Source organism: Lynx rufus, unplaced genomic scaffold (genome assembly GCF_022079265.1).
Source record: "Lynx rufus isolate CCGP_SWC_20201006 ecotype Redwood Valley unplaced genomic scaffold, mLynRuf1.p SCAF_2, whole genome shotgun sequence".
NCBI lineage: Eukaryota > Metazoa > Chordata > Mammalia > Carnivora > Felidae > Lynx > Lynx rufus.
Window position 1 is genome coordinate 93,345,739 of NW_025814834.1, and position 24,517 is coordinate 93,370,255.

A 24,517-nucleotide genomic window follows, 5' to 3' on the forward strand; every position below is an offset into this window, starting at 1 on the left:
TATGGTGTCATTAGGGAGATCTAGCATTACTTTAACTCATCAAACAAATACTGAGTGCCTACCATGTGTCAGGTACTGTGCTAAATTTTAAGGCTACAGGATGAGCAATGAGGCCTTTCCTGCAGTGTGTAGAGCTGGAATCGTTAATCCCCTGGGGAATTTCCATGGAGAGCAAAAGATTTTTTTTTACATTTAGCATAAAAGGGAAGCCTGGGTGGCTCATTCGGTTGGGCGTCCAACTTCGGCTCAGGTCATGATCTCCAGTTCTTGAGTTCAAGCCCCTCATGGGGCTCTGTGCTGAAAGCTCAGAGCCTGGAGAGCCTGCTTCAGATTCTCTGTCTCCCTCTCTTTCTGCCCCTCTCCCATGTGCACTCTGTCTCTATCTCTCAAAAATAAATAAATGTAAAAAATGTTTAATTTAGCATAAAAATCTCAGATATTGAATATATACATTGCTAGGAAAGAGTGTGGATGGGGGTATATTTGAAAGAAGATTAAATAATATTAAAATTGATTATCCAAACTAGGGAACACTGAACTATTTTTGGAACCAACAACAAAGGAAGTCCTGGTTGAACATTCTGGTCTAATGGCCACAAGATAATATCTCATTCAAAATAAATAATATACCTCCTTCATCACAACTCAGCACCTTCTCTTGGCGTTCTCATGTTTTGCCCAGAGTGGTAGTCCTGGTGTTAATACTCTGGCATTCATTTCAGGTTTGCCAGATCACCTTGCCAAATATTGGACTTCTAGACTCTTAAAAGCAAAAGGGTTGGGAACACCTCTGCCTAAACTGTGCACTGGCCACTCACATTTAGTAAAGATAATAACCCCCTTTCAGGAAAGAACTTCAGTCAAAAACAATCATTTAGAATTCAAAACACTCCCTGCTCTTAAGCTTTGTGTAAAACTGGCACGGGTGCTCTATTTGGTGGGACGCTGTGTAGAACACACAAATCTAAGGAATGGACTTGTAGTTCCTTCCTGACATGCACCCACACACTGGTTGGTTCACAAACCCACTGTCCATATTAAGCCTTGAGAAGCCACATTACCATTCCCCAGTGCCCACCTCTCTCTTCACAGCTCTTAGACTAAGTAGTTTCTAAGAGCAACACCTACAAATATCAAAGATTAGGCAATGGACTGTGCTTTCACAGACACGAAAGGACTTCAGATGTCATTCCCTGGTGAATGAATCAAAATATGACATAAGGAAGAATGGCCCATACTCTGTTTATCCCATCCCTGAAGCCACCTGGATTTTCTAAACAGGGTTTATAAAAGGCACCAAGGATAAAACTCCATAGCCATCCTGTGGCTAGAAAATCCTCACAGGTGTTCTTCATTAATAAAAGTTTTGTTTTGTTTTTAATATGTTGATTTTATTGTAGGGAGCTTATTCTTTTCTGGTTGGGTATTTGTCATTTCTGGAGCTCCTTTTGGGGATACTCATATATTTGATCAAGCATGTCATTTTTATTCTCCATAACTCTACAAAATTGGTTGTAATACATAGTCAATGTGAGAATGATAAAACAAAACAAAAAGCTGAGTTGGGAAGTTATTAAGTTGTAAATTAATTCATATAATTCAAGAAGAGCCAAAAATTATTCCCAATAATTCAATTTTGGGTAAATAGAATGAAACCTCATAATCCAAAAACCTATCATCACCTCTAAACAGATTTCAAAATAGTTTTGCCCCATCCATGCCTTATGAATAGATTTCTAGTACAGACCATTTTATCATTTTCTCTCCCCTCTGGCTCCCAAACTCCCTTTTCTCCTCTTCCCAAAGATACTGGTCTAAGGAACAGGAATTTTAGGTATAGCTAGAGATAGAGAGATACATAAATAGAGATCTTGAGACAGAACATAGATGAACATATAAACATATAGATATGGATTTTTAAGTTTTACTCTAGATAACATAAGGATAGAAATACTATTCAATTTCCCATATGGATTTTTAGGTTTTTCTTCTAGATTAAATAAGGATAGAAATATTGGTCCTTTTCCCATATGTGTGTGTGTGTGTGTGTGTGTGTGCGTAATTTTAAAGTTTTTCTCCTAGATTACACTATTTAATATCTGTTTCAACTCCATGTCCCTAGAGAATCCCAGGATTCAGTACCTAAGACTTTGGAAGTACATTGGTTCAAATATTTGACTTGTGATCTCAGGTAAGTCATATAATTTCTCTTGTCTTCAATCTCCTCTGTCGTAAAATGAGGGTAAGCCACAAACTCCTGACCATCAGGTAGGGCTGTTGTGAGGAATAAAATGAAATAATGTAAGTGAAAGTAAGTGTTTTTTAAAGTGTAAAGTAGTATATAAATGGAAGGTGCCATTATCTTTAATCAAAACCACCAGAGAACACATGCATTTTTCATCCTTATTGCACACCATAAACAAATTTGAACTCTAAAAATGAAATCAGCCCAGAGTAAAATGTTAGAAATGACAATAAGTCATTTTTCAGAACAAAGAAATTGATTTTCCATAGATGTTCTTTCCTGCTGCATGTAAAGACCTATATCCATCAATGCCTAGGTCCCCTGTTTTGACAGTGGGTGTAATTATGGCTGATCACACAGTCACTTGGCTCATGTTACTATCAGAGCTTGGGGCCACTATGTTTCCTCCCTATTACCACAGGGATATGTCAGGATTTATAGCAAATAGTGCTGTTGCCAAGACATTTTTTTAATTAATTAAAAAATAAAAACCATTATTTTCAAGAACGTGATCTAAGCCTGAAGCTTGAGCTATGTGTGTACTTTCCAGTTCAAAAGTTCTAAATCTTTTACAATCATCACTTTCAAGCAATGTTTCCAAATATCAAACTAGACTGACTAAAGATTACCAGACACTCTACTTTTACAGACAAGATCAACTTTTAAGAAAAATCGAGATAGCTGTCAGACCCTCCATTAAGCCTTTATATTATTTTATAAGAACTCTCAAAACCAGCTATATTGTACCAACATTCATTTCTGGTTTTTGGTAACTGAGCTGTCATTATGTGAGATGTTAAAAAGGGGGGAAGTGGGTGAAGGATATAAGAGAACTCTTTCTACTGTTTTTGCACATCTTGTTTTTTTCTGTAAGTCTAAAATTAGTTCAAAATAAAAAGTAAAAAATAAAATACAAATCTTACAAATTAGTATCCTATTCTTATGAGTCTAGAAACTAAGCCTCTAAGAGAAGAATCATTTGCCTGAATTCGACTATTGTTTCCATTACTTTATACCATCAGTTTAGTCTACAAAGTATTTAAGGTAGCTCATTTACATGAAATAAAAGATAATAATTATAATAAAAATAGCTTATATTTTTAACCACATACCAGGAATTGTCTTAAGAACTTGACATATGGATGCTTGCTTGGCTCAGTTGGTTAAGCATCTGACTCCTGACTTTGGCTCAGGTCATGATCTCCCAGTTCCTGAGTTCAAGTCCTGCATGGGGCTCTGTACTGACAGTTCAACAGCGAGGAGCCTGCTTGGGATTCTGTCTCCCTCTCTCTCTGCCCTTCCCCCACTTGCTCTCTGTCTCTCTCTCAAAATAAATAAAAATAAACTTGAAAAAAAGGAACTAACATAGAAGAAATCAATACCTACATCAACCTACAATGCAGGTCCTATTCTAATCTCCCTTCATACAAGAAAACTAACGTGCCAAGGAGATCAGTAACTTGCTCAAGGTGACGCTTCTAGCAAGTGGGGGAAGGAGAACGACACCCAATACTATACAAGATGACATTCAAACAGCAGAGAAGAAAGGCAGAAACTAAGGGGGAACATGAAGTAGACCCAGGAGAGAAGCAATAAGGAAGCCTGTCAATAGCACAATTTTCAGGGTACATTCAACAGAAGCTGATCAGGAGATGGGAAAGCATCTTTGATTTGGGACTGGCCAGCGTTTCTCCTAAAGAATCTCATATAGCAGGCAAATAAGCACAGCAGAAAGAATTGAACTTGCATATCCTCTGAAGAAGTTACGATGAGTTTTATGGGGAGGAGTGTTATACCCTGACACACTATAGGCAGCCGATATCACAGCAATAAGTGATTCCTTAAAAAAAATTCTGTAGGATGTCAATATTATGTGCTCCAGGGACATAGCTCTCATCTTCCCTGACTTAATCCAGGAAACAATTTTGGTATATCTTGACTAATATTGTTTCTCTCAGCTGCACTTGTGATAAATATTGGATGGAGAGGTTTTGAGATTGTGCTCCTGCCAGTTTCCTACAGAACAGTGTTCTACTTATCTCAATAAACACACTCTCATATGCCACACTATCCTTCCAAAGAGGAAGTCAAGCTTCTCCCTCACATCATTCTCCCACACCCACTGGAACATATATATTATAAAGTAATAAACCTCATTTATTAATCATGGAACTGACTGGTCCTTCTGAATATGTAAATTTCCTATTCTCCTGAAATCTAAAATTTTAACTTCCAGCATGATCTTTTTTGCGTGTGGTTTTCTTTTAGTTGCAATGCATACAAAATATGCTGAAAATTTCATCTTAATTTTTATTATTTAAATCAACTGGCTAAAATTCATTATTTAATTAAACATAACCTTTTCTTGATAACTTTGGGAAAACTGGGCTTTTTTTTTAAGTTTATTTATTTATTTTGACAGAGAGAGAAAGCATGAGCAGGGGAGGGGCAGAGAGAGAGGGAGACATAGAGAATCCCAAGCAGGCTCCCTACTGTCTGTGCAGAGCACCACATGGGGCTTGATTCCATGAATTGCAAGATCATGACTTGAGCTGAAATCAAGAGTCAGATGCTTAACTGACTGAGCCACCCAGGTGCCCCAAGACTGGGTATCTTCTTGCTTGCGTTTTCCCATCAGGAGAAATCCTCCTGGTGGTGACTACAAATACGTGGGGTTCATTCTGAGCTGACACAAGGACTAGAGGACACGACTGGCATTTTATGGGGGAGATTCAGGGATGATAAGTATCTGTAGGTGCAGGAAAATCAAGAGCAATATAGAACTATCCTGTCCAAACTGGCAGCAGAGGATGCACAGAGCCAGCCTCTCTTGCAGAATAGCGTGGAGAATCTCACCTCTCCTGAGAGGAGGTGTCTAGCCTCTGTGCAAATGCCTTCAGTGACAGCGAGCTCCTTACACTAGTCACCATTGCTAAGGCAACGAAAATGGAACCTGTATTCACATGTTAAGCCAAAGTTTGTCATCTTTTAATTTCTACCTGTTTGCCCTCTAAAGCAGTATGTCTCAGGAAAATCACGTCCTCAATGAACACTTTCAGTTTATTTTAATACACTCTGATATGATATTAAGAGTGACTTTGGTGTATAGAAGTCTGCTTGCTTTTTACTCCCTCAACTTCACAAATTCCTTGAATCTCAAAATATAGTGTCATGGGGAGTTCCATTATTGCCTCCCTGGAGGAATACCTCTACTCTGAAGGAGTGAAAAGCTAGTTGCCCCTTAGTAGCTGTCTCCCACCTTCTCCTTTGTGACTTTGCATATCTTCTTTTTCAGAGATTCTGCTTCTCTTTCTACTCCAAATCCAGTCTGATGAATAAATTCTATGCTGCTTAGCTGTCTGAATATGATCAAGATTAGAACTAAAGTTGCCAGGGAAAACCAGATAAGTACTATATGTCTAGTTCAAATACACCTTGTTGTGCCAGAAGGAAACGTGTGTGGGCTATATGTTTTCATTGTACCTGATGACCTCTCTCCTGCTGCTAGCTCAGATCAAAGAAAAGAGAGGCAAGATGCTTATTGTGAGACTAGAAGTGGGTTTCAACTTGTGGACACACATCAGTCAGTTGGCAGTGGATGCCTTGAGTGCAGCGTTTAGAGTGAATTTCAGGGTGAGTCTCACGTAACAAACAAACAAACAAACAAAATAACATCTTAACTAATGAAAGCTATTTCACAAGTCTGAGACATGGCAGTGCTGATGTTGCTGGTGCCTGTGCTCTGCATTTGCTGACACTGATGAAGCAGAACAAGTACAGGTTTGGAGTCCTAGGTCTGGAATTCAAACTTCTGGTGTTAGAATTTGCTAGTTGAGTGACTTTGGTCTATCAACATTTCTGGGCTACAATGTTCTCATCAGTAAAACTGGAATAATAGTAATACATCCCAATTGGGCTGTTGTATAAATCGACTGAAACGACTCTTTTAAGTTCTATAAATATTTATTGAATAAATCTTAATACACCAGACACTCTGGCATCATGCCAAGAATAAAACGATGAATGAGTCAAGGTCTCTGCCCTTGAAAAACTAAGAGTCAAACGGGAAGAAAAAGATAAGTGAGCAGATAATTTCAATATAAAGTGGTAAAGACGTTAATAACTGAACCACAAAGTGTTATGAGAACACAGAAGACAGGCACCCCATCATTTAGAATGACTTGTGCAGCAGCTAAAATAAACTCCAATAGAAACTGGCTTTTACAATAAGGAAATCTATTGTCTTACTTAACAGCCAGTGCTCAGACTGTTGACTAATGGGCTCAGCAATGTCCTCTAGGACCCACAGTGTCTTCACAGGTCTTCCCTACTGCACACAGGAATGCTTTCATCCAGAAGTTACATAAACTGTAGATCATACCATGGATCAGGGAAGCAACTGAAACAACACCCTTCTTTTTTCATGTCCCTCTTCTCACATCCCATTGGCTCAGATGGATTCAACCTGGCACATTTCTAAACCAACCATCTATCAAGGAAATAGGATTATCATAATTTACAAATAATCTGAGGTGGGTGGTAACTGTAATGTTTACCTGAGAGTCCAGAACAGCTTAAAAGAGGTGGGATGGTAGGGAAGGGATGGTTTTCTAAAGGACATTAATCCAGGTTTTCAAAGAATGAGTGAGATCAGACAAAGGAAGAAGAAGATGAGCATCTAAGGCAGGCGAATAAGTGACTGGAGGCAAATTCCCACAGAAGTAACAGAGGTAAGAGTAGCACTTGGTGTGAGCTATGGATTTTCTAGATGTCTGTTGTTGACTGAAATCTACCTCAGGACTAAGGGAAATACCATGTTCTTAAGATAACCCTAAATTAACATTCAACACTTTTTTACCCTTTAGTTTGTGTTTCTTTGATGTAAAATATATGATTTCTCTAAAATAATTTTTGATTTCTACGTCTTAGATATTTCTCCATGGAAAATGATCAAGTTCTTTGGGATAGCAGACACTCAACTCAGTAAGTATGGAAAGAACAGCACAGCAGAAAGGCTTATACACTATGAATTCTTAACTTTGATTCATTAATCACTTAGATACAGTACCTGTACTAATTATTTCAATTTAGAAATTCAGAGTTAACTATAAAGTCTAAGTAAAAATTTTTCTAGCCTAAATAAAATTTCCTTCTAATTGATTTTGCATGGGATGGATAGGCCTTTCCAGGAGAGATTTCTTTCATTATATTTTCCCTAAAACACTCAGATGGGTACAGCACAGGTAAGCCTGTGATTGCATTTCCTAATCTAGTCATATTGGTGATCCTATCAGTGAAAATTACTCCAGCATATGAGAAATGTGTTTTAATCCACATACCTTACTTTTCCTATGTCTACATAGAGGGAAAAGTGGGGAGATGCTATGTCAGGAGTTACCAGCCAAAGGCCATATGAAACAGCTAAATGACACTTTAAAATGCATTTCAGAATGAGAAAACAAAGTTATATCCCTGTGACTAATGCTAACTAATCCCTGTTAGTAACACTAGTAGAATATACAATGGAATAGGGAAACTCAGAGCTTGCCCAGAAAATCAAAAGTAATGGCAAGGGTGACAGTCTCACATTAATTCCCATTGGAAGGTCAGGTTGACTCTTTAATCATATGAACTATATTTTGAAGAATCAGTACAATCTATGATTTGTTTTGGTTTTCAAATCCTATTGACTGGGAACAGAAAGTAGACAGCCATTGAGAATTTCAGAAGAGATAGAAAAAAGAGACAGCCTTTCTATGAGACACACAGGCACACTCAGGAAGCAATTTCTTTTCAGGTATTTCCAAATATTAAAATCTGGAAAAATCAGACTATAGTTAATGGGGTAGTGATGTTAACACAGTCATGTCCTTGGGAACCTTGGTAACAGAGTAAAAAGACAAAAGCTAACTTGCAATGTCTAAGTATTTACCAGGGTAGAAAGAGGAAGTAATTCAAAATACAATATCTGTTTATCGACAGGCAACGTACAGTAAATATATTTAAACCGCACTGCAGTTCCTCTCTCTTTAACATTTAAATTGATTCACCATTTACATCTACTCCCACCTTCCCATCAAACATGGATAGGGAAACTGATTAGAACAAGTCTCTATTTTTCTCTTTTGGATTCCCTCATTGCCAAGCATTATTAAAATTTCACCTTTAATTTCACTGCAAGACATCTAAATGAAAGGGAATGCAGAACTTGGCTACAGGAACTCTCAAATTTAATCTCTTTTGCAGTCTGATTCCTGTAGCGTGAATAGCAGCCTGATCTTATTGGCACTTTCAACTGCAAAGTCAGGTTCATTTCAAAATTTAATACAACGTATTTGTCATCACCACACTTCCCTCAGTAAGGACACTGACACCAAACTGCTACCAGTTGGTGGTCTGAAAAAGATAGCTTGCTGAAAATGAAAATTCTCTCCTCTAAACCTAAATAACTCATCTCACATATTATGTGTCTTCTGTTTCTGCAAGAGTACACTATTGCTTTCCACTATTTGATCTTTTAGTAATCCATCTAGGTAACAATAAAGAAATAAAAGAATATTTACTCACTGCTTGCTTCTGGAAAGACAGTAATATATTTCATAGATTTCAAGAATAACTTCCCCAGCAGGAAACAAGAAACAACAGATTAGAATCAATACTATTGTTGATTCTAAGTATAAGACATATCTGTCACTGCTGTAGCCTACTTCTGTTATACACAAACATTATGAGGTTGCCTATAGGCCCCCGTCTGCCTAGAGCAGTGCTTCTCAAGGTGTGGTCCCTCAACCATCACCATCAGCATCACCTGGAAACTTATTAGAAATACAGATCCCTAGCCGCATCTCAGACCTACAGAATCAGAAACTCTGGAGTGGGGGCCACTCCATTTGTGTTTTGATTTTTAATTGAAGTACAGTTGACACATAATGTTACAATAGTTTCAGGTGTACAACATAGTGATTTGACAAGTCTATTAGTTATGCTATGCTTATCACAAGTGCAGCTACCATTGGTCATCACACAACACTATTCAAATACCATTGACTATATTCCCTGTGCTGTACCTTTCATCCCCATGACTTACTCATTCCATAACTGAAGCCTGTGCCCCTCACTCCTCTTCACCCATTTTCCCCATCCTCCCATCCCTTCCCCTCTGGCAACCAGCAGTTTGTTCTTTGTACTTATAGGTCTGTTTTTGTTTGTTTGTTTGTTTGTTTTGAATTCCATATATAAGTAAAACCATATGGTATTTGTATTTCTCTGCCTGAAGTATTTCACTTAACATAATAGGTACATCCATGCTGTTGCAAATGGCAAGATCTCATTCCTCTTTCTGGTTGAGTAATAATCCATTGCATATATATACCACATCTTTATCCATTCATCTATTAATGGATACTTGGGTTGCTTTCATATCTTGACTATTGTAAATAATGCTGCCATAAACACAGAGATGCATATATCTGTTCAAATTAGTGTTTTTGTTTTCTTTGGGTAAAAACCCAGTAGGAGAATTACTGAATCCCATGGTAAGTCTATTTCTAATTTTTTTGAGGAACCTCCATAGTGTTTTCCACAGTGGTTGTACCAGTTTACATTCCCACCAACAAGGCACAAGGGTTCCCTTTTCTCCAAAACCTCACCCACACTTGTTATTTCTTCTTTTTGTTATTAGCCAAGCTGACAGGTGTAAGGGGATAACTCATTGTTGCTTTGATTTGCATTTCTCTGATGACTAGTGTTTTTATAATCCCACTGGGGGATTTTCACATTGTAGTTTTTGAATGACTGATCTACAACAAAGGAGATAGAGAAATATGTTCCCCAAACAATTCAGACCCAATTTTCCTACACAAATAATTCCTTTAACATTCCAAAGACCTCTGTTTTTCTCTTGTCCTTATTTAGAAATATTCCAATACACTCTGGAATCCACTATAAAATGAAAACATGAATAACCTAGCTAGCCTTCCCCTGAGAGTCATAAAATAACTCAATTGTTGGAAAACAAGACTCAGGAGGATTGTATAAGTTACTAGTATTGTCTAACTGGTAAAGAAATGGGATTCACTAATGGTTTTATGCTTTCAAAGGATGGGGGAGGGGTGCAGAAGCAGTATACTGAAGCCATCTGATATTACCAAATAACTGTAAATAGTGAGGGTTGTTCAAAGTATTGAATGGGATCTTATGATTGGCAGTATCATCTCTTCCAAGGAAGTCGTTTCTTTAAATATTATCGACATGGTACGACTGGAATTGGATCCTCTATCTGCTGCAGGAATGGATCCATGAAATATCTTTTCACACATCCTTGTCTCAGTTTGAGTCGTACCACAATAAACCCTTTGACAAAGATTCTTGGGCAAGTGTTTATTGGGGAGTTACGCCAGAGAACCAGTGAGTGCAACAGTAGGGGATGAGACAGGGAAGGAGGCTGAGAGAGGGTGTGTGATCAAAGGAAGTCACCATGATGAGTAGGTGGAGCTTCCTCTCAGTGGGAGCTCTCAGAAACAGCACAGAACATACATCTCAACGTTATCCCATCTGAAAGGCAAGGGCAATGATTTTTACAACTCCCAATCATGGGTTGAAGGCTGCTCCCTGGGATTGTTAATTCCCTGGCACTGCTGACTGCACTTCTGTGGGCAGAGAAATTCCCCAGGCAAACAGAAGCAAGTCGTCATGTCAGCTGGAACTTGGGGGCTGATATACACAGAAATGGTAAATGGCTTAGAGGATCTAAGCAGGAAACAACAGTGCATGCTAAGTTTAGCTATTTCAAAAAGGCTGTCTCTGGATTTGCACTGCTAATATAAAATGCATGTCCATATTTATTTCCCTATCATTCCATCCCTCTGAACTCCTGGCAATACAGTTTTTAAATTTCCAAACCTTATGCAAAGGTAAGTGTGTGTATGTGTGTGTATAAGTGTTTGTGTGTGTGTGTGTGTTTCTGCTCAAAACAGAAACAAATAAAAATAACATAAGATGAAAATAATAGTTGCTTTCTTATAACTTAAAACAATTAAAATTACTCATCCCTTCCAAAATGTACATCTTAATTAGCTACATACTTATTTCCATGAAAGTGCTCACAACTTTCAGAAAAATTTTATTTGAAATTTATTTTGAGGCTGTGTAATCTCTGTGGTGGCTCTAATATGTAGAGTCTCTTTAACAGGTTGATAGACCACAGACTAGTACTTGTGTAGCAAAGAAATATCTCACCGATAATTTATTCTTTGGTCTTCCTAAAATATAAGAAAATAAATATTGTGCTGAAATAGCAGTTAGAAAACCTTGTAAGACAAAGAAGAAGCATAGAAGAGAAGTAAAGCAGTGCTCGATGACCAAAATGACATACAACATGATCAAAGGGTTTAGAAAATAGTACTTGAAACCACAAAATGGGTTTTATTTAGAATTCCGATGAATAACTTGTTATCTGAATGGAGTTTGACCTTCTTTTCAAAGCTAACCTAAAGAACATTTCTTGAGATTTAAAGATAAAAAATAAATAAAACAAAACTTCCAATTCAATCATAGATTTAAAAACATTAAAAAAAATTAACTCACTTCAGTTAAATGATTAACCTAGCATGCTTTCTACCAATTAAAGTCATCCTATGGGTACTTATAAGCACATGCTTATGAGCACATGCCATTTTATCCAAGATTAAATATCACATTTTTGGATTGTCCAAGGTTAATGATGCAAGGCAATAACTCACAGAAAAATGCCTCTGAAATGAAAAGCAAAGTAAACTTAATGATTGAAAATCATTCCCCAAGCTTTCTGTGCAAATATATACACCACTTAAGGAAAATATTTGCATGGAGAAAATCTAGCGCAACTGAAAAAATAAGTATCCCTCTATGCAAGGGGGCATTCCAGTAACACTGGAGAACCCTAGTTCCATGTACCTGTCAACATGTGAACTTTGTTCTTCTTAATGTATTAATACTCTGTGTTATACCAACACGGGTATTTGCTTTTTCCAAGTACAGAATGTACACCGCATTACCTCCAAATAAAGATGTTTGCCGAAATATACACACACTCTTTTTTTTCCTCAAGATAACCTACTCTGCAAATTATGGAGCAAAGCACTTGGTGAGTAATCAAGGTCTGACTGCCTTATAGACAGTCTGGTGTTTATCCATTGACCCTGTGATGTCATCTGTCCACTTTGCATTACAGAGACATGAAAGATGATAAATAGTGATCATATGTCAGTCACTAGGAATGTTGTCCACTGCCCTAGCATTATGGGGATTTTCCCAACCTACTCTGGGAAGATGCTATATAGTGGTACACCTTCATCAACTGCCAGTGAAACCTGGCAACAATGAACTAGTTACACATTTGAGAAACAAAGTTTAAACCCCAGCATATTAACCCGATAATCTAAAGGAGAAGTAGATTGGGCATCCAGTTTGCATCACAGTCCATTTACTTTCAAATGTCTACTTTGACTTGCAGGAAACCTGCTTGTCAATGAGACAAGAAAAACCTATGTATATTCTATACTCAGTAGACTTCTATTGACCCAGATTAGTGATAAGATGTTGTGCAGAGGAAAGAAATCAAAGTTCATCGACCACTCAAAGTATTAGAAATCAGATACAAATCAGAATACTCATTCGTGCAATCTTTTATACAATTTTCTTCCTAAAAATAAGTATTACTAACCCATTGTTTGCTACATTCACAGGCTGGATGAGAAATAGTAACTTCAGTAAGACGGGACAGTATCACTAATAAATCAAAGTACAGCATGAGTCAAAACATACCTCTACACAGACTGTAGAAATTCATAAATGACTACTTGGATCTTTGATAGTCTAAAGTCGATTACATTCTTAAACTAGCCCACAAATTTTCGTTATCTCAAATTGCTACTTACTGGCTTCAATGTGACAGAGATTGTAGATTTTCAAAGGCTTCAAACTAATTTTTTTTTAATTTGAGAAAGAGACAGAGAGAGAGCATGAGAGGTGGAGAGGGGCAGAGGGAGAGAGAATCTTAAATAGGCTCCACACTCAGTGAGGAGCCCAACACAGGGCTCAATCCCACGACCCTGGGATCATGACCTAAATGAAAATCAAGAGTCGGGACATTCAACTGACTGAGCCACTCAGGTGCCCCTAAACTAATTATTTAAACACACTTCTGGGGAAGACAAATATTCTTTCTAGTGGCACAAATGCCCAAGAAGACACTTTGAAGAGGCCTACAGAATCCTGATCATGGCTATGTGGAAATCTCTTGGTTCCACAGTCTGAATGGGATATAGATATTTTGCAAGGGGTTTTAATGTTATACACACACACACACACACACATATGTGTGTGTGTGTGTGTATGTATATATCATATACATATGTGCACATACTATACATATATATATATATATATATATGAAAAAGTTACCCTTGCAAATTATAGCAGGACTTAAGTCTGATTAGATCTAATATGCATTTGTTTTGTTTTGTTTATTTCTTTGTTTGTTTACCAAAATGAAGATACTTATTTTGGTCTTATCCAGTTAACTCTAAATAAATTGTGAAATAAAGGGCATATAAAACAATAATAAATTCAGAAAGATGCAAAGAAAACTACCAAATGTTACTAGAAAAAAATCACAGCTGACTTATCAAATATATCTCAACCGTTTTTTTTCCCTTCTCCAAGCATTTAAACGAGTGTCAACAGTTCTGGCAGTTCCTGCAGATACGGAAAGACCATGATAATATGCAGAGAGTTAAAGAGAAGCACTTTTCTGTTCAACTTCTATCATAAATTAACCAGAATCTCAAAGAAGCTGAATTGCAAAATGTGCAACCAGACCACATTTTCAATTTCTCACTGGACAAAAGACTACTTCAGCTACCAGGCTAGCATGTTCTTGTAACCATGACTATGGCTGATACCCCACAAATGATTAAGGAGCCATCCAAGTATGTAAACACCATAAAGACTTCATGGAATTGATATGAACCAGTAGTAATTTCTACTTTTCCCCATAGAAATCAAGAGTTAGGTCAATGTTGAAAATTAGCCATTTCATAGGGATAAGCAATAAAACTCTAGAAATGCTATACAATGGTAAAATGGATATCTCTGTAGAAAGGATTCTGCATCCATTTTCAGTGGGATAGTGTGTGTGTGTTGGGGGAGGTGGGACAATTTCCCCATACCACACCACGGAATTCTCCAACACCAACTGGACGTCCTAATATTCAACTCAGTTCTGACGTCACCCAGAAATAGCATCAGATTCCACAGGGAAAAGTCTTGGTCCTACAAGACCACCCTCCTCTTCAGAGGTCAACTGTAAGCCCAGGTGAGCTATGCTTCTAACCAACCAGCTACAAATTTGAGTTTCCCACAACCCCCTCTTTGGCTTTGATTAATTTGCCAGAGTGGCTCACAGAACTCAGGAAACCTGTTTTACTTACTACATGACCCTTACTACATGACTGGTTGACTGTGAAAGATGTAATTCAGGAACAGCCAGGTGGAAGAGATGAATAGGGTGAGATATGGGGAAAGGGCATGGAATTTCCATTGCCACTTTCCACAAATCTCCACAGTGTTCACCAACCTGGAAGCTCTCCAGACCCCCAATTCTTTTTATTATTATTGTTTTTTTTTTTTTATGGAGGTTTCTTTACATATGCACAAGTCATTAAATCATTGGCCATTGGTGTTTGATTCAACCTCCCCTCTCTCCCCTCCCTGGCAATCAGGGGGTGAGACTGAAAGTTCCAACCCTCTATTTGGTTGGCTCCTCTGGCAACCAGCTCTCATCCTTAGGTGCTTTCCACAAATCACCTCATTACCATAAACCCAAATGTGGGAGAATGGGGCTTGTTATGAATAACAACACACTCATTTCTTTCTCTTTTTTTTGTTTTTGTTTTTGAGTAATAACACGCCCATTTCACCTTTACAGAAGCAACTTCAGGAATTGAGGACAAAAGAGCAAATGTAACAAAAGATGCTCCCATTGCTCTTTTTGCTCAGAAAGTTCCAAGAGTTTTAGCAGCTCTGCACCAGAAATGGGAAGAATATGTATTTCTAATTATAAATCACAATATCACAATCTGCAATACTACAGAAGACACAGATTGTGAAATTGTGAAAAACTCCCCAGCCCTATAGACATAATACATCATGACAAGCCTCTAATACCTGCCGTGAGATGACAAAGCCTGACAGTAATTTGTCTTTGGGACTCAACCACACAAAGCATCTTTTTGATTCCACAGCTGGAGGTTGGGAGGAAGAAGTGATATGGTTATTCTAATACTCATCATTATTTTCATATTATATAAGAATGCTCTTTGCACAATTCTCCCAGGGCAGAGAACAGTAATAAATGTGTATTATAAGAAAAATAATCTTATAGCTTATTTTGAGTGGTTATGTGCCAGACACTTCACTAATCACTTTTATATAACCAGTTTAACTCTCACAATCAGTGAGAGGTAGATTTTATTACCCCTATTTTAAGTCTGAAGGAAAGGATGCCTCCACAAGTTAATTAATTTTCCTGAGTTCATCTAGCAGGGGAGTAGCAGACTTGAAATTCCAACCTGGCTGATTTAGACTCCAGGTTTAAACCTCTATACTACTCTTCCTGAAATCAAAGAAAAGCAATACCACAGTGATCTTATTTGCCTCTGTTAATGAGTTGTACATATATTACCACAATTCAAAAATTATTTGGTAATATTAGAAGCCACTATTAGTTTTAACAACTTAGTCATAAAGGATGTAGCTAATACAGCCTGTTGTTGACCTCTAATTAAACAAATACCTTTCATGAGATAACTGATTACACTGCCTGACAAAATGTCTATCTGCTAATTATGGTGGTGGGAAAGAAAGAAAGAAAGAAAGAAAGAAAGAAAGAAAGAAAGAAAGAAAGAAAGAAAACAGATCAAAAGCAGGAGGAAAGGAAGATTAGAGAAGGAAAGAAAGAAGAAAGTGAGAGAGGTAAGGGCAGGAAGAGAGGGAGAGAAAGAGGGCTGCAGGGGGAGACAAGAAGGAGGGAAACAAGGAAACCACTGCTGAATGTCAACCCTGTGTGGATGCGAATAGCCACTCTGAGTCCACTTTGTAATTTCCTTCTATTCTATGGATTACTTCACTCCATAAGTCAAAACGTTTCCCTCCACCCATCAAGAGCATTATAAATGGGATTAATAAACATACCAATATTCTTCCAAGAGACTGATTTTTTTTAACTGTAGGATAAAGGTTTACAAATGTCACTTCCCTCATTTCCATGTGACTTACATGTTTTCTAAATCACCCTTCATTTCAAACAACCATTGTACTAGAAGCTTGACAATGAAGCAAAGACACCACTGTTAACAGTTTTGCAAATCTTGACAATTTAGATTTTAAAACGGTTCTTTAGAAATGTCAGTATTATGTCTAGAACTGAGTGTAGTTGAATGTTCCATAAATGAAAAGATATAGCTTAGTATTTTTTTCCCTTAACTTGGAGAGAATTGTAGCCCTGGAATCTTTACAAGGTAGTATTTGTTAATAATATATAAAAGCATGTTACATATCGACCTCAAAAAAGGCAAATAAAACTTGTTTGGTATTGATAAGTTGAAAACTACCCAGAGGAATTCTGTATTCTATTTGTCTTGATAAATTAAGAACTGCACAGAAATCTCTAGCTTCACTGTGTTGCACTGAGGCATAATCATATACTTTTCTTTTGGACTATGTGGCCTCACATTAACTCAAGACTGCTTATTTTGCAGCAATTTAGCACGTGGCTTCAACATAAGTATTCAAGGATAGGAAAGCTGTTTCCCTCCCTTGGGAAAACGACCTGTTTGAGAGCAGTGACGTGTAATAGTAATAGGGCAGCTCTCACTTAACAACACATATGTCTTTGCCTCATACCTCGGTCATTCTGGCACACAGCCTTCAGGATGCGATGTCCTCGGCCACATTTTCCATGATCGGGGATACAGACGCCTTCAGACATCAGCCATCGGTAACACATTGGATCCTCACAAGGAACGGACTCCACCAAATGAGGGCAGTGGCCCGCAGGCCCTGTGGATTCCATGAGGACATGGCGCTGCCTCATTCTAAATCCTGAGAAGAAAAGAAAAAAAAGTTTCACAGGATTCAACTTTATCCATCAAAACAAACAAAACAAAACAGAACAAAACACCAGCAGCAACTAGAAAAGAGATAAAACTTTTATTTGAATCTCTGAATCTCTATAGTCCTAAAAGTTCTATGATTTCAAGGTGTTTTCTTTTATGGGAAATGGGGTAGAGGGATACAAAAAGAAAGGGAAAATGGAAAAGAACTAGAGCAGAGACTCTGTCTTCCAAGACTTAACAATCTTGGAGAGGCCATACACAAACACACAATCAAATGGAGTAGCAAGTAGCACTGGTCCAATGGCATCAATAAACCAATAGAAATAAATGAAGACTCACAGAAATAGCCTAACATAGATAAATCCACATTTTATTTTTTCTGTTGTTTTTGACATTTTGCTTATTCCACATTAAGTTGAAATACATCTACATTTTGGCATATCCCTGGTAACTAAGACATTCACAGCTTTATGCCCAGAGATTTCCCTGTATCCCTTCCTTGACATTACATTCCAGGTCAGCCTTCCCTGTGAACACAGCATCTCTTTGGACTGCATTCCTCACCTTGGCTAGACATGCGTCCCTGGACTATTATTAAGTTTAAAAAAAAAAATGTATTGTGGGACTACAGCCCAACATCACCTATAATAAGGATATATATGGGCCTTCAACTCTATAAGCTTACAGAGTCATAAACTCAGTGTTGCAAGAGTCAAACAGGTACAAACTGAGGGAAACGAGTCAATTGTACAACTGTAAGGAGTCCTGAGTTGTGTGGTGAAATGGAAGATGCATGCTTGTTCTGTAACAGGTGGCCATAATCCTGTTTCCATTGGCTGCTGCCATGAGGGAATGTGGAATTTATCTAAGGAGACAGAAATCCAAGTTGTGTTTTGTTTTTATATGAAATCTCTCCATTTTTAACTAATTTATCATTTTTAAAAAACAAAGTGTCTTAAAATTAAAGAAAAAAAAGTGACTGAGAACTAGATACAACTCTTTAGTCTATGAGTTTTTTTGTTTTTTTTTTTAATTTTTTTTCAACGTTTTTTATTTATTTTTGGGACAGAGAGAGACAGAGCATGAACGGGGGAGGGGCAGAGAGAGAGGGAGACACAGAATCGGAAACAGGCTCCAGGCTCCGAGCCATTATCCCAGAGCTCGACGCGGGGCTCGAACTCACGGACCGCGAGATCGTGACCTGGCTGAAGTCGGACGCTTAACCGACTGCGCCACCCAGGCGCCCCTAGTCTATGAGTTTTTAATCTCTGGCCTTTATTACATGTCACTTCTGAAATTTTTTCTTAATTTTTTAAAAATATTTTTATTTATTTTGGGGGGAGAGAGAGAAAATGCAAGTGGGGGAGGGGCAGAGACAGAGGGAGACAGAAAATCCAAAGCAGGATCCAGGCTCTGAGCTGTCAGCACAGAGCCCAATGCAGGGCTTGAACTCATGAACAGTGAGATCATGACCTGAGCCGAAGTTGGATGCTCAACCAACTGAGACACTAAAGTGCCCTACCGTGTCGCTTCTAAAGGCTATGCCTGCTGTCCATGGACCTCATATTTTAACTTCCATTCTCTAACACATCAAATTCTGTTAACCAATTTAATTCTTTTAATTCATTCTTTTTAATGAAACCAGTCTTATTGGGTGATAACATTTTAAGGAATTATTCACTTATTCCTTTGGGTGAGTTAAAAGAGAGAAACAGCAGACAGACAGACTTTGATAGGAAAATAGAGAGCTTGAGAACACTGAATGCCCAGCCTGAGAGTTAGATACCCTACTACTATTCCCACAAGAGTCAAGGAGAAGAACAAATTAGGGACCATGAGAGGTCACAAAGCCAGGTATATCTCTCTCCCATATTTTCCAAAGCCATGCCTATTTTCCCACCAATAGTAATGACATGAAAGCTTACAAAGCTCAAGGTGTAGTGGGCAAAAGATTCACTCCTGTAAAATTGCACAACCAAGGAGGTGTGAACTAATGGACACATGGTTTTAGGCCATAAAAGGGAGCCACGCTTCCTTAGAATATTACAAGGCTGGGAAAGTATTTTAGATAAACCACCTCAAATGCTCTTTTTGGGTTTTCTTGGTCTAGGGCTAACCTATGAAGTCCTTTTATTTATTTTTTTAAGTTTATTTATTTATTTTGAGAGAGAAAAAGAGAGAGAGAGAGAGAGAGAGAGAGAGAGCACATGCAAGCTGGGGAGGGCCAGAGAGAGATAGAGAGAGAATCCCAGCAGGCTTAGTGCTGTCAGTGCAGAGCCCAATGTAGAGGTCGATCCCATGAACTGTGAGATCATGAGTTGGGCCAAAACTAAGAGTCAGACTTAACCAAATGAGCCACACAGGTTCAACTTTAAGTCTATGTGTTTATTTTGAGAAAGAGAGGAAAGAGCTCTTTTTAAAAGAGAGTCTTTGATTCTTACTTTGATGATCAGCCACATAGGAGAAGGCATCATTCAGCCAATCAGAGACCACATTCATGATCATGGCATTGAAAATATTAAGGTCAGGGACAATTAAAACAAAAGATGGCTTCTGCCATACTTCGTACCTACAAGTCTATGTCATTAATTAGTCAACATAAAATATGCAGAAGGGTTTAGGTCCCTTCCTGGGCCACCTTCAGAAGACACATAGGAAACATACAAGGTTCTCAACTACACTTGATGCTCATCCAACGATAATGAACTCCAAGTTCTCACTGCCACACAACTTGGATGAACTCAAATCCTTTTTTTTTTAATTTTCAAAAAAAGTTTATTTACGTATTTATTTTTAGGGAGATAGAGAGTGAGAGAAAGCAAGCAGGGGAGGGGTAGAGGGAAGGAAAGAGAGAGAATCCCATGCAGGCTCTGCACCGCCAGCACAGAGCCTGGTGCAGGGCTCGAACTCACAAACCGTGAGATCATGGCCTGAGTCAAAATCAAGAGTCAGATGTTTAACTGACTGAACTACTCAGGAACCCCAAATGACCCCTACTATTACAAATAATGTTCATATACTGCTTACTTATCCTCTTATGTTTGCTCTAATTTAGTCGGTATCTTTGAGCAGGACATAGCATAGGTCTCCATGATTTACAAGGTTTCACTACTGCGTCAGAAACTTAGCAGTCTTTCCTGAGGATTCTGGATATCCTTTAACCTAGAGCTTAGTGCCATTAAGGGGTATGTAAAATTTTCCTCTACAAATCAAGTTGCATCCATCTCACCATAAATCTATAGATTACATCTCCTCAGTCAATAAATTCTTCTAGTCTTTCATCTGTACTGCCCTTGTCCTGACTCTAACTAGAATCAAATCATAGCAGAAGCTCAGCATTAGAACAAAAACCTTGCAGTCTCCTGTTAGTGCTTAACTTGAATCACACATTGGTGTTCATGTCTGCAATAGACATCATGCTTCCCCTGGGTGCTTCTGTTCTGAAAGATACACAACTGCTAACTCCACAGCGGCTGGGGCCAGCCAACCACTTACCTTCATTTGTTGAATTCCATATTAATCAGATAGCATCATTCAGTAAACATTAACTGCCATATGTAGATCACTGTAATGTACTGTGGGAAGCCACAGAAGGAACAGAAAACATAAATCTATTCTTCACAGAGCATATAGTCCAACAAGGGGAAAAGGTACGTGCATTAATTAAACATCTACCCTATCCCAAGATGGTGCCAGCCACTTTACTTACATTATCCCAAATTAATAAATCTTTGAAACTATTTTATAAGTTACTATTCTCATTTTATGCATGTGAAAACTAAGATTAATGATACTTTATCACTGCTCCCAAAGCACATTATTGATTAAATGGATATGTATGAAATTCAGCCAAGGAATTTTGAGTCATTACCTCTTCATAAGAAAGAATTTAAATCAGCTCTTGTGTATGATGTGTTCTAGCCCCACCTCATATAATGAATCTGCAGGGCCTATGGGTCATTTCCTTAAAATGGAGGTATACAGATTGGATAGTGATATTTTAGGTACTAAGTAGCAAGGAGTTTTAATAATCACTTCCTGACCACAGAGTCAATTCACCTTTAACAAAACTGGTATTTGCAAGGTTTTTTTTTTTTTTTTCTTTTATGAACCCAAAGTTTAGTATATAGTCTACTGGCATAGTATATATTCTACTGAATTAGAAAAGAGTGAATTGTGGGTTGGGAAGAGAAAAGGGAAGAAGCACAGATGGCAGAATATGGGTCAAAGTTTTTTTTTTTTTTTTTTTTATGAAGTTTATTGACAAATTGGTTTCCATACAACACCCAGTGCTCATCCCAAAAGGTGCCCTCCTCAATACCCATCACCCACCCGCCCCTCCCTCCCACCCCCCATCAACCCTCAGTTTGTTCTCAGTTTTTAACAGTCTCTTATGCTTTGGCTCTCTCCCACTCTAACGTCTTTTTTTTTTTTTCTCCCTTCCCCTCCCCCATGGGTTCCTGTTGAGTTTCTCAGGATCCACATAAGAGTGAAACCATATGGTATCTGTCTTTCTCTGTATGGCTTATTTCACTTAGCATCACACTCTCCAGTTCCATCCACGTTGCTACAAAAGGCCATATTTCATTTTTTCTCATTGCCACGTAGTATTCCATTGTGTATATAAACCACAATTTCTTTATCCATTCATCAGTTGATGGACATTTAGGCTCTTTCCATAATTTGGCTATTGTTGAGAGTGCTGCTATGAACATTGGGGTACAAGTGCCCCTATGCATCAGTACTCCTGTATCCCTTGGGTAGATTCCTAGCAGTGCTATTGCTGGGTCATAGGGTAGGTCTATTTTTAATTTTCTGAGGAACCTCCACACTGTTTTCCAGAGCGGCTGCACCAATTTGCATTCCCACCAACAGTGCAAGAGGGTTCCCGTTTCTCCACATCCTCTCCAGCATCTATAGTCTCCTGATTTGTTCATTTTGGCCACTCTGACTGGCGTGAGGTGATACCTGAGTGTGGTTTTGATTTGTATTTCCCTGATAAGGAGCGACGCTGAACATCTTTTCATGTGCCTGTTGGCCATCTGGATGTCTTCTTTAGAGAAGTGTCTATTCATGTTTTCTGCCCATTTCTTCACTGGGTTATTTGTTTTTCGGGTGTGGAGTTTGGTGAGCTCTTTATAGATTTTAGATACTAGCCCTTTGTCCGATATGTCATTTGCAAATATCTTTTCCCATTCCGTTGGTTGTCTTTTAGTTTTGTTGGTTGTTTCCTTTGCTGTGCAGAAGCTTTTTATCTTCATAAGGTCCCAGTAATTCACTTTTGCTTTTAATTCCCTTGCCTTTGGGGATGTGTCGAGTAAGAGATTGCTACGGCTGAGGTCAGAGAGGTCTTTTCCTGCTTTCTCCTCTAAGGTTCTGATGGTTTCCTGTCTCACATTTAGGTCCTTTATCCATTTTGAGTTTATTTTTGTAAATGGTGTGAGAAAGTGGTCTAGTTTCAACCTTCTGCATGTTGCTGTCCAGTTCTCCCAGCACCATTTGTTAAAGAGGCTGTCTTTTTTCCATTGGATGTTCTTTCCTGCTTTGTCAAAGATGAGTTGGCCATATGTTTGTGGGTCTAGTTCTGGGGTTTCTATTCTATTCCATTGGTCTGTGTGTCTGTTTTTGTGCCAATACCATGCTGTCTTGATGATGACAGCTTTGTAGTAGAGGCTGAAGTCTGGGATTGTGATGCCTCCTGCTTTGGTCTTCTTCTTCAAAATTCCTTTGGCTATTCGGGGCCTTTTGTGGTTCCATATGAATTTTAGGATTGCTTGTTCTAGTTTCGAGAAGAATGCTGGTGCAATTTTGATTGGGATTGCATTGAATGTGTAGATAGCTTTGGGTAGTATTGACATTTTGACAATATTTATTTTTCCAATCCATGAGCAGGGAATGTCTTTCCATTTCTTTAAATCTTCTTCAATTACCTTCATAAGCTTTCTATAATTTTCAGCATACAGATCCTTTACATCTTTGGTTAGATTTATTCCTAGGTATTTTATGCTTTTTGGTGCAATTGTGAATGGGATCAGTTTCTTTATTTGTCTTTCTGTTGCTTCATTGTTAGTGTATAAGAATGCAACTGATTTCTGTACATTGATTTTGTATCCTGCAACTTTGCTGAATTCATGTATCAGTTCTAGCAGACTTTTGGTGGAGTCTATCGGATTTTCCATGTATAATATCATGTCATCTGCAAAAAGCGAAAGCTTGACTTCATCTTTGCCAATTTTGATGCCTTTGATTTCCTTTTGTTGTCTGATTGCTGATGCTAGAACTTCCAGCACTATGTTAAATAACAACGGTGAGAGTGGGCATCCCTGTCGTGTTCCTGATCTCAGGGAAAAAGCTCTCAGTTTTTCCCCGTTGAGGATGATGTTAGCTGTGGGCTTTTCATAAATGGCTTTTATGATCTTTAAGTATGTTCCTTCTATCCCGACTTTCTCAAGGGTTTTTATTAAGAAAGGGTGCTGGATTTTATCAAAGGCCTTTTCTGCATCGATTGACAGGATCATATGGTTCTTCTCTTTTTTTTTGTTAATGTGATGTATCACGTTGATTGATTTGCGAATGTTGAACCAGCCCTGCATCCCAGGAATGAATCCCACTTGATCATGGTGAATAATTCTTTTTATATGCTGTTGAATTCGATTTGCTAGTATCTTATTGAGAATTTTGGCATCCATATTCATCAGGGATATTGGCCTGTAGTTCTCTTTTTTTACTGGGTCTCTGTCTGGTTTAGGAATCAAAGTAATACTGGCTTCATAGAATGAGTCTGGAAGTTTTCCTTCCCTTTCTATTTCTTGGAATAGCTTGAGAAGGATAGGTATTATCTCTGCTTTAAACGTCTGGTAGAACTCCCCTGGGAAGCCATCTGGTCCTGGACTCTTATTTGTTGGGAGATTTTTGATAACCGATTCAATTTCTTCGCTGGTTATGGGTCTGTTCAAGCTTTCTATTTCCTCCTGATTGAGTTTTGGAAGAGTGTGGGTGTTCAGGAATTTGTCCATTTCTTCCAGGTTGTCCAATTTGTTGGCATATAATTTTTCATAGTATTCCCTGATAATTGTTTGTATCTCTGAGGGATTGGTTGTAATCATTCCATTTTCAT

The 24,517-nt window shown here is 38.2% G+C and overlaps 1 protein-coding gene across 1 annotated transcript in view; it reads right to left on the minus strand.

Annotated features, from left to right (window-relative positions):
• The window catches only part of THSD7B (thrombospondin type 1 domain containing 7B), a 749,444-nt gene that overhangs the window by 452,785 nt on the left and 272,142 nt on the right, over positions 1–24,517 (minus strand). Inside the window, exon 6 of the mRNA XM_047085714.1 lies at positions 17,189–17,386. Within this exon, the coding sequence (XP_046941670.1) occupies positions 17,189–17,386 (198 nt within the window). The remainder of the gene's footprint in view (positions 1–17,188; positions 17,387–24,517) is intronic.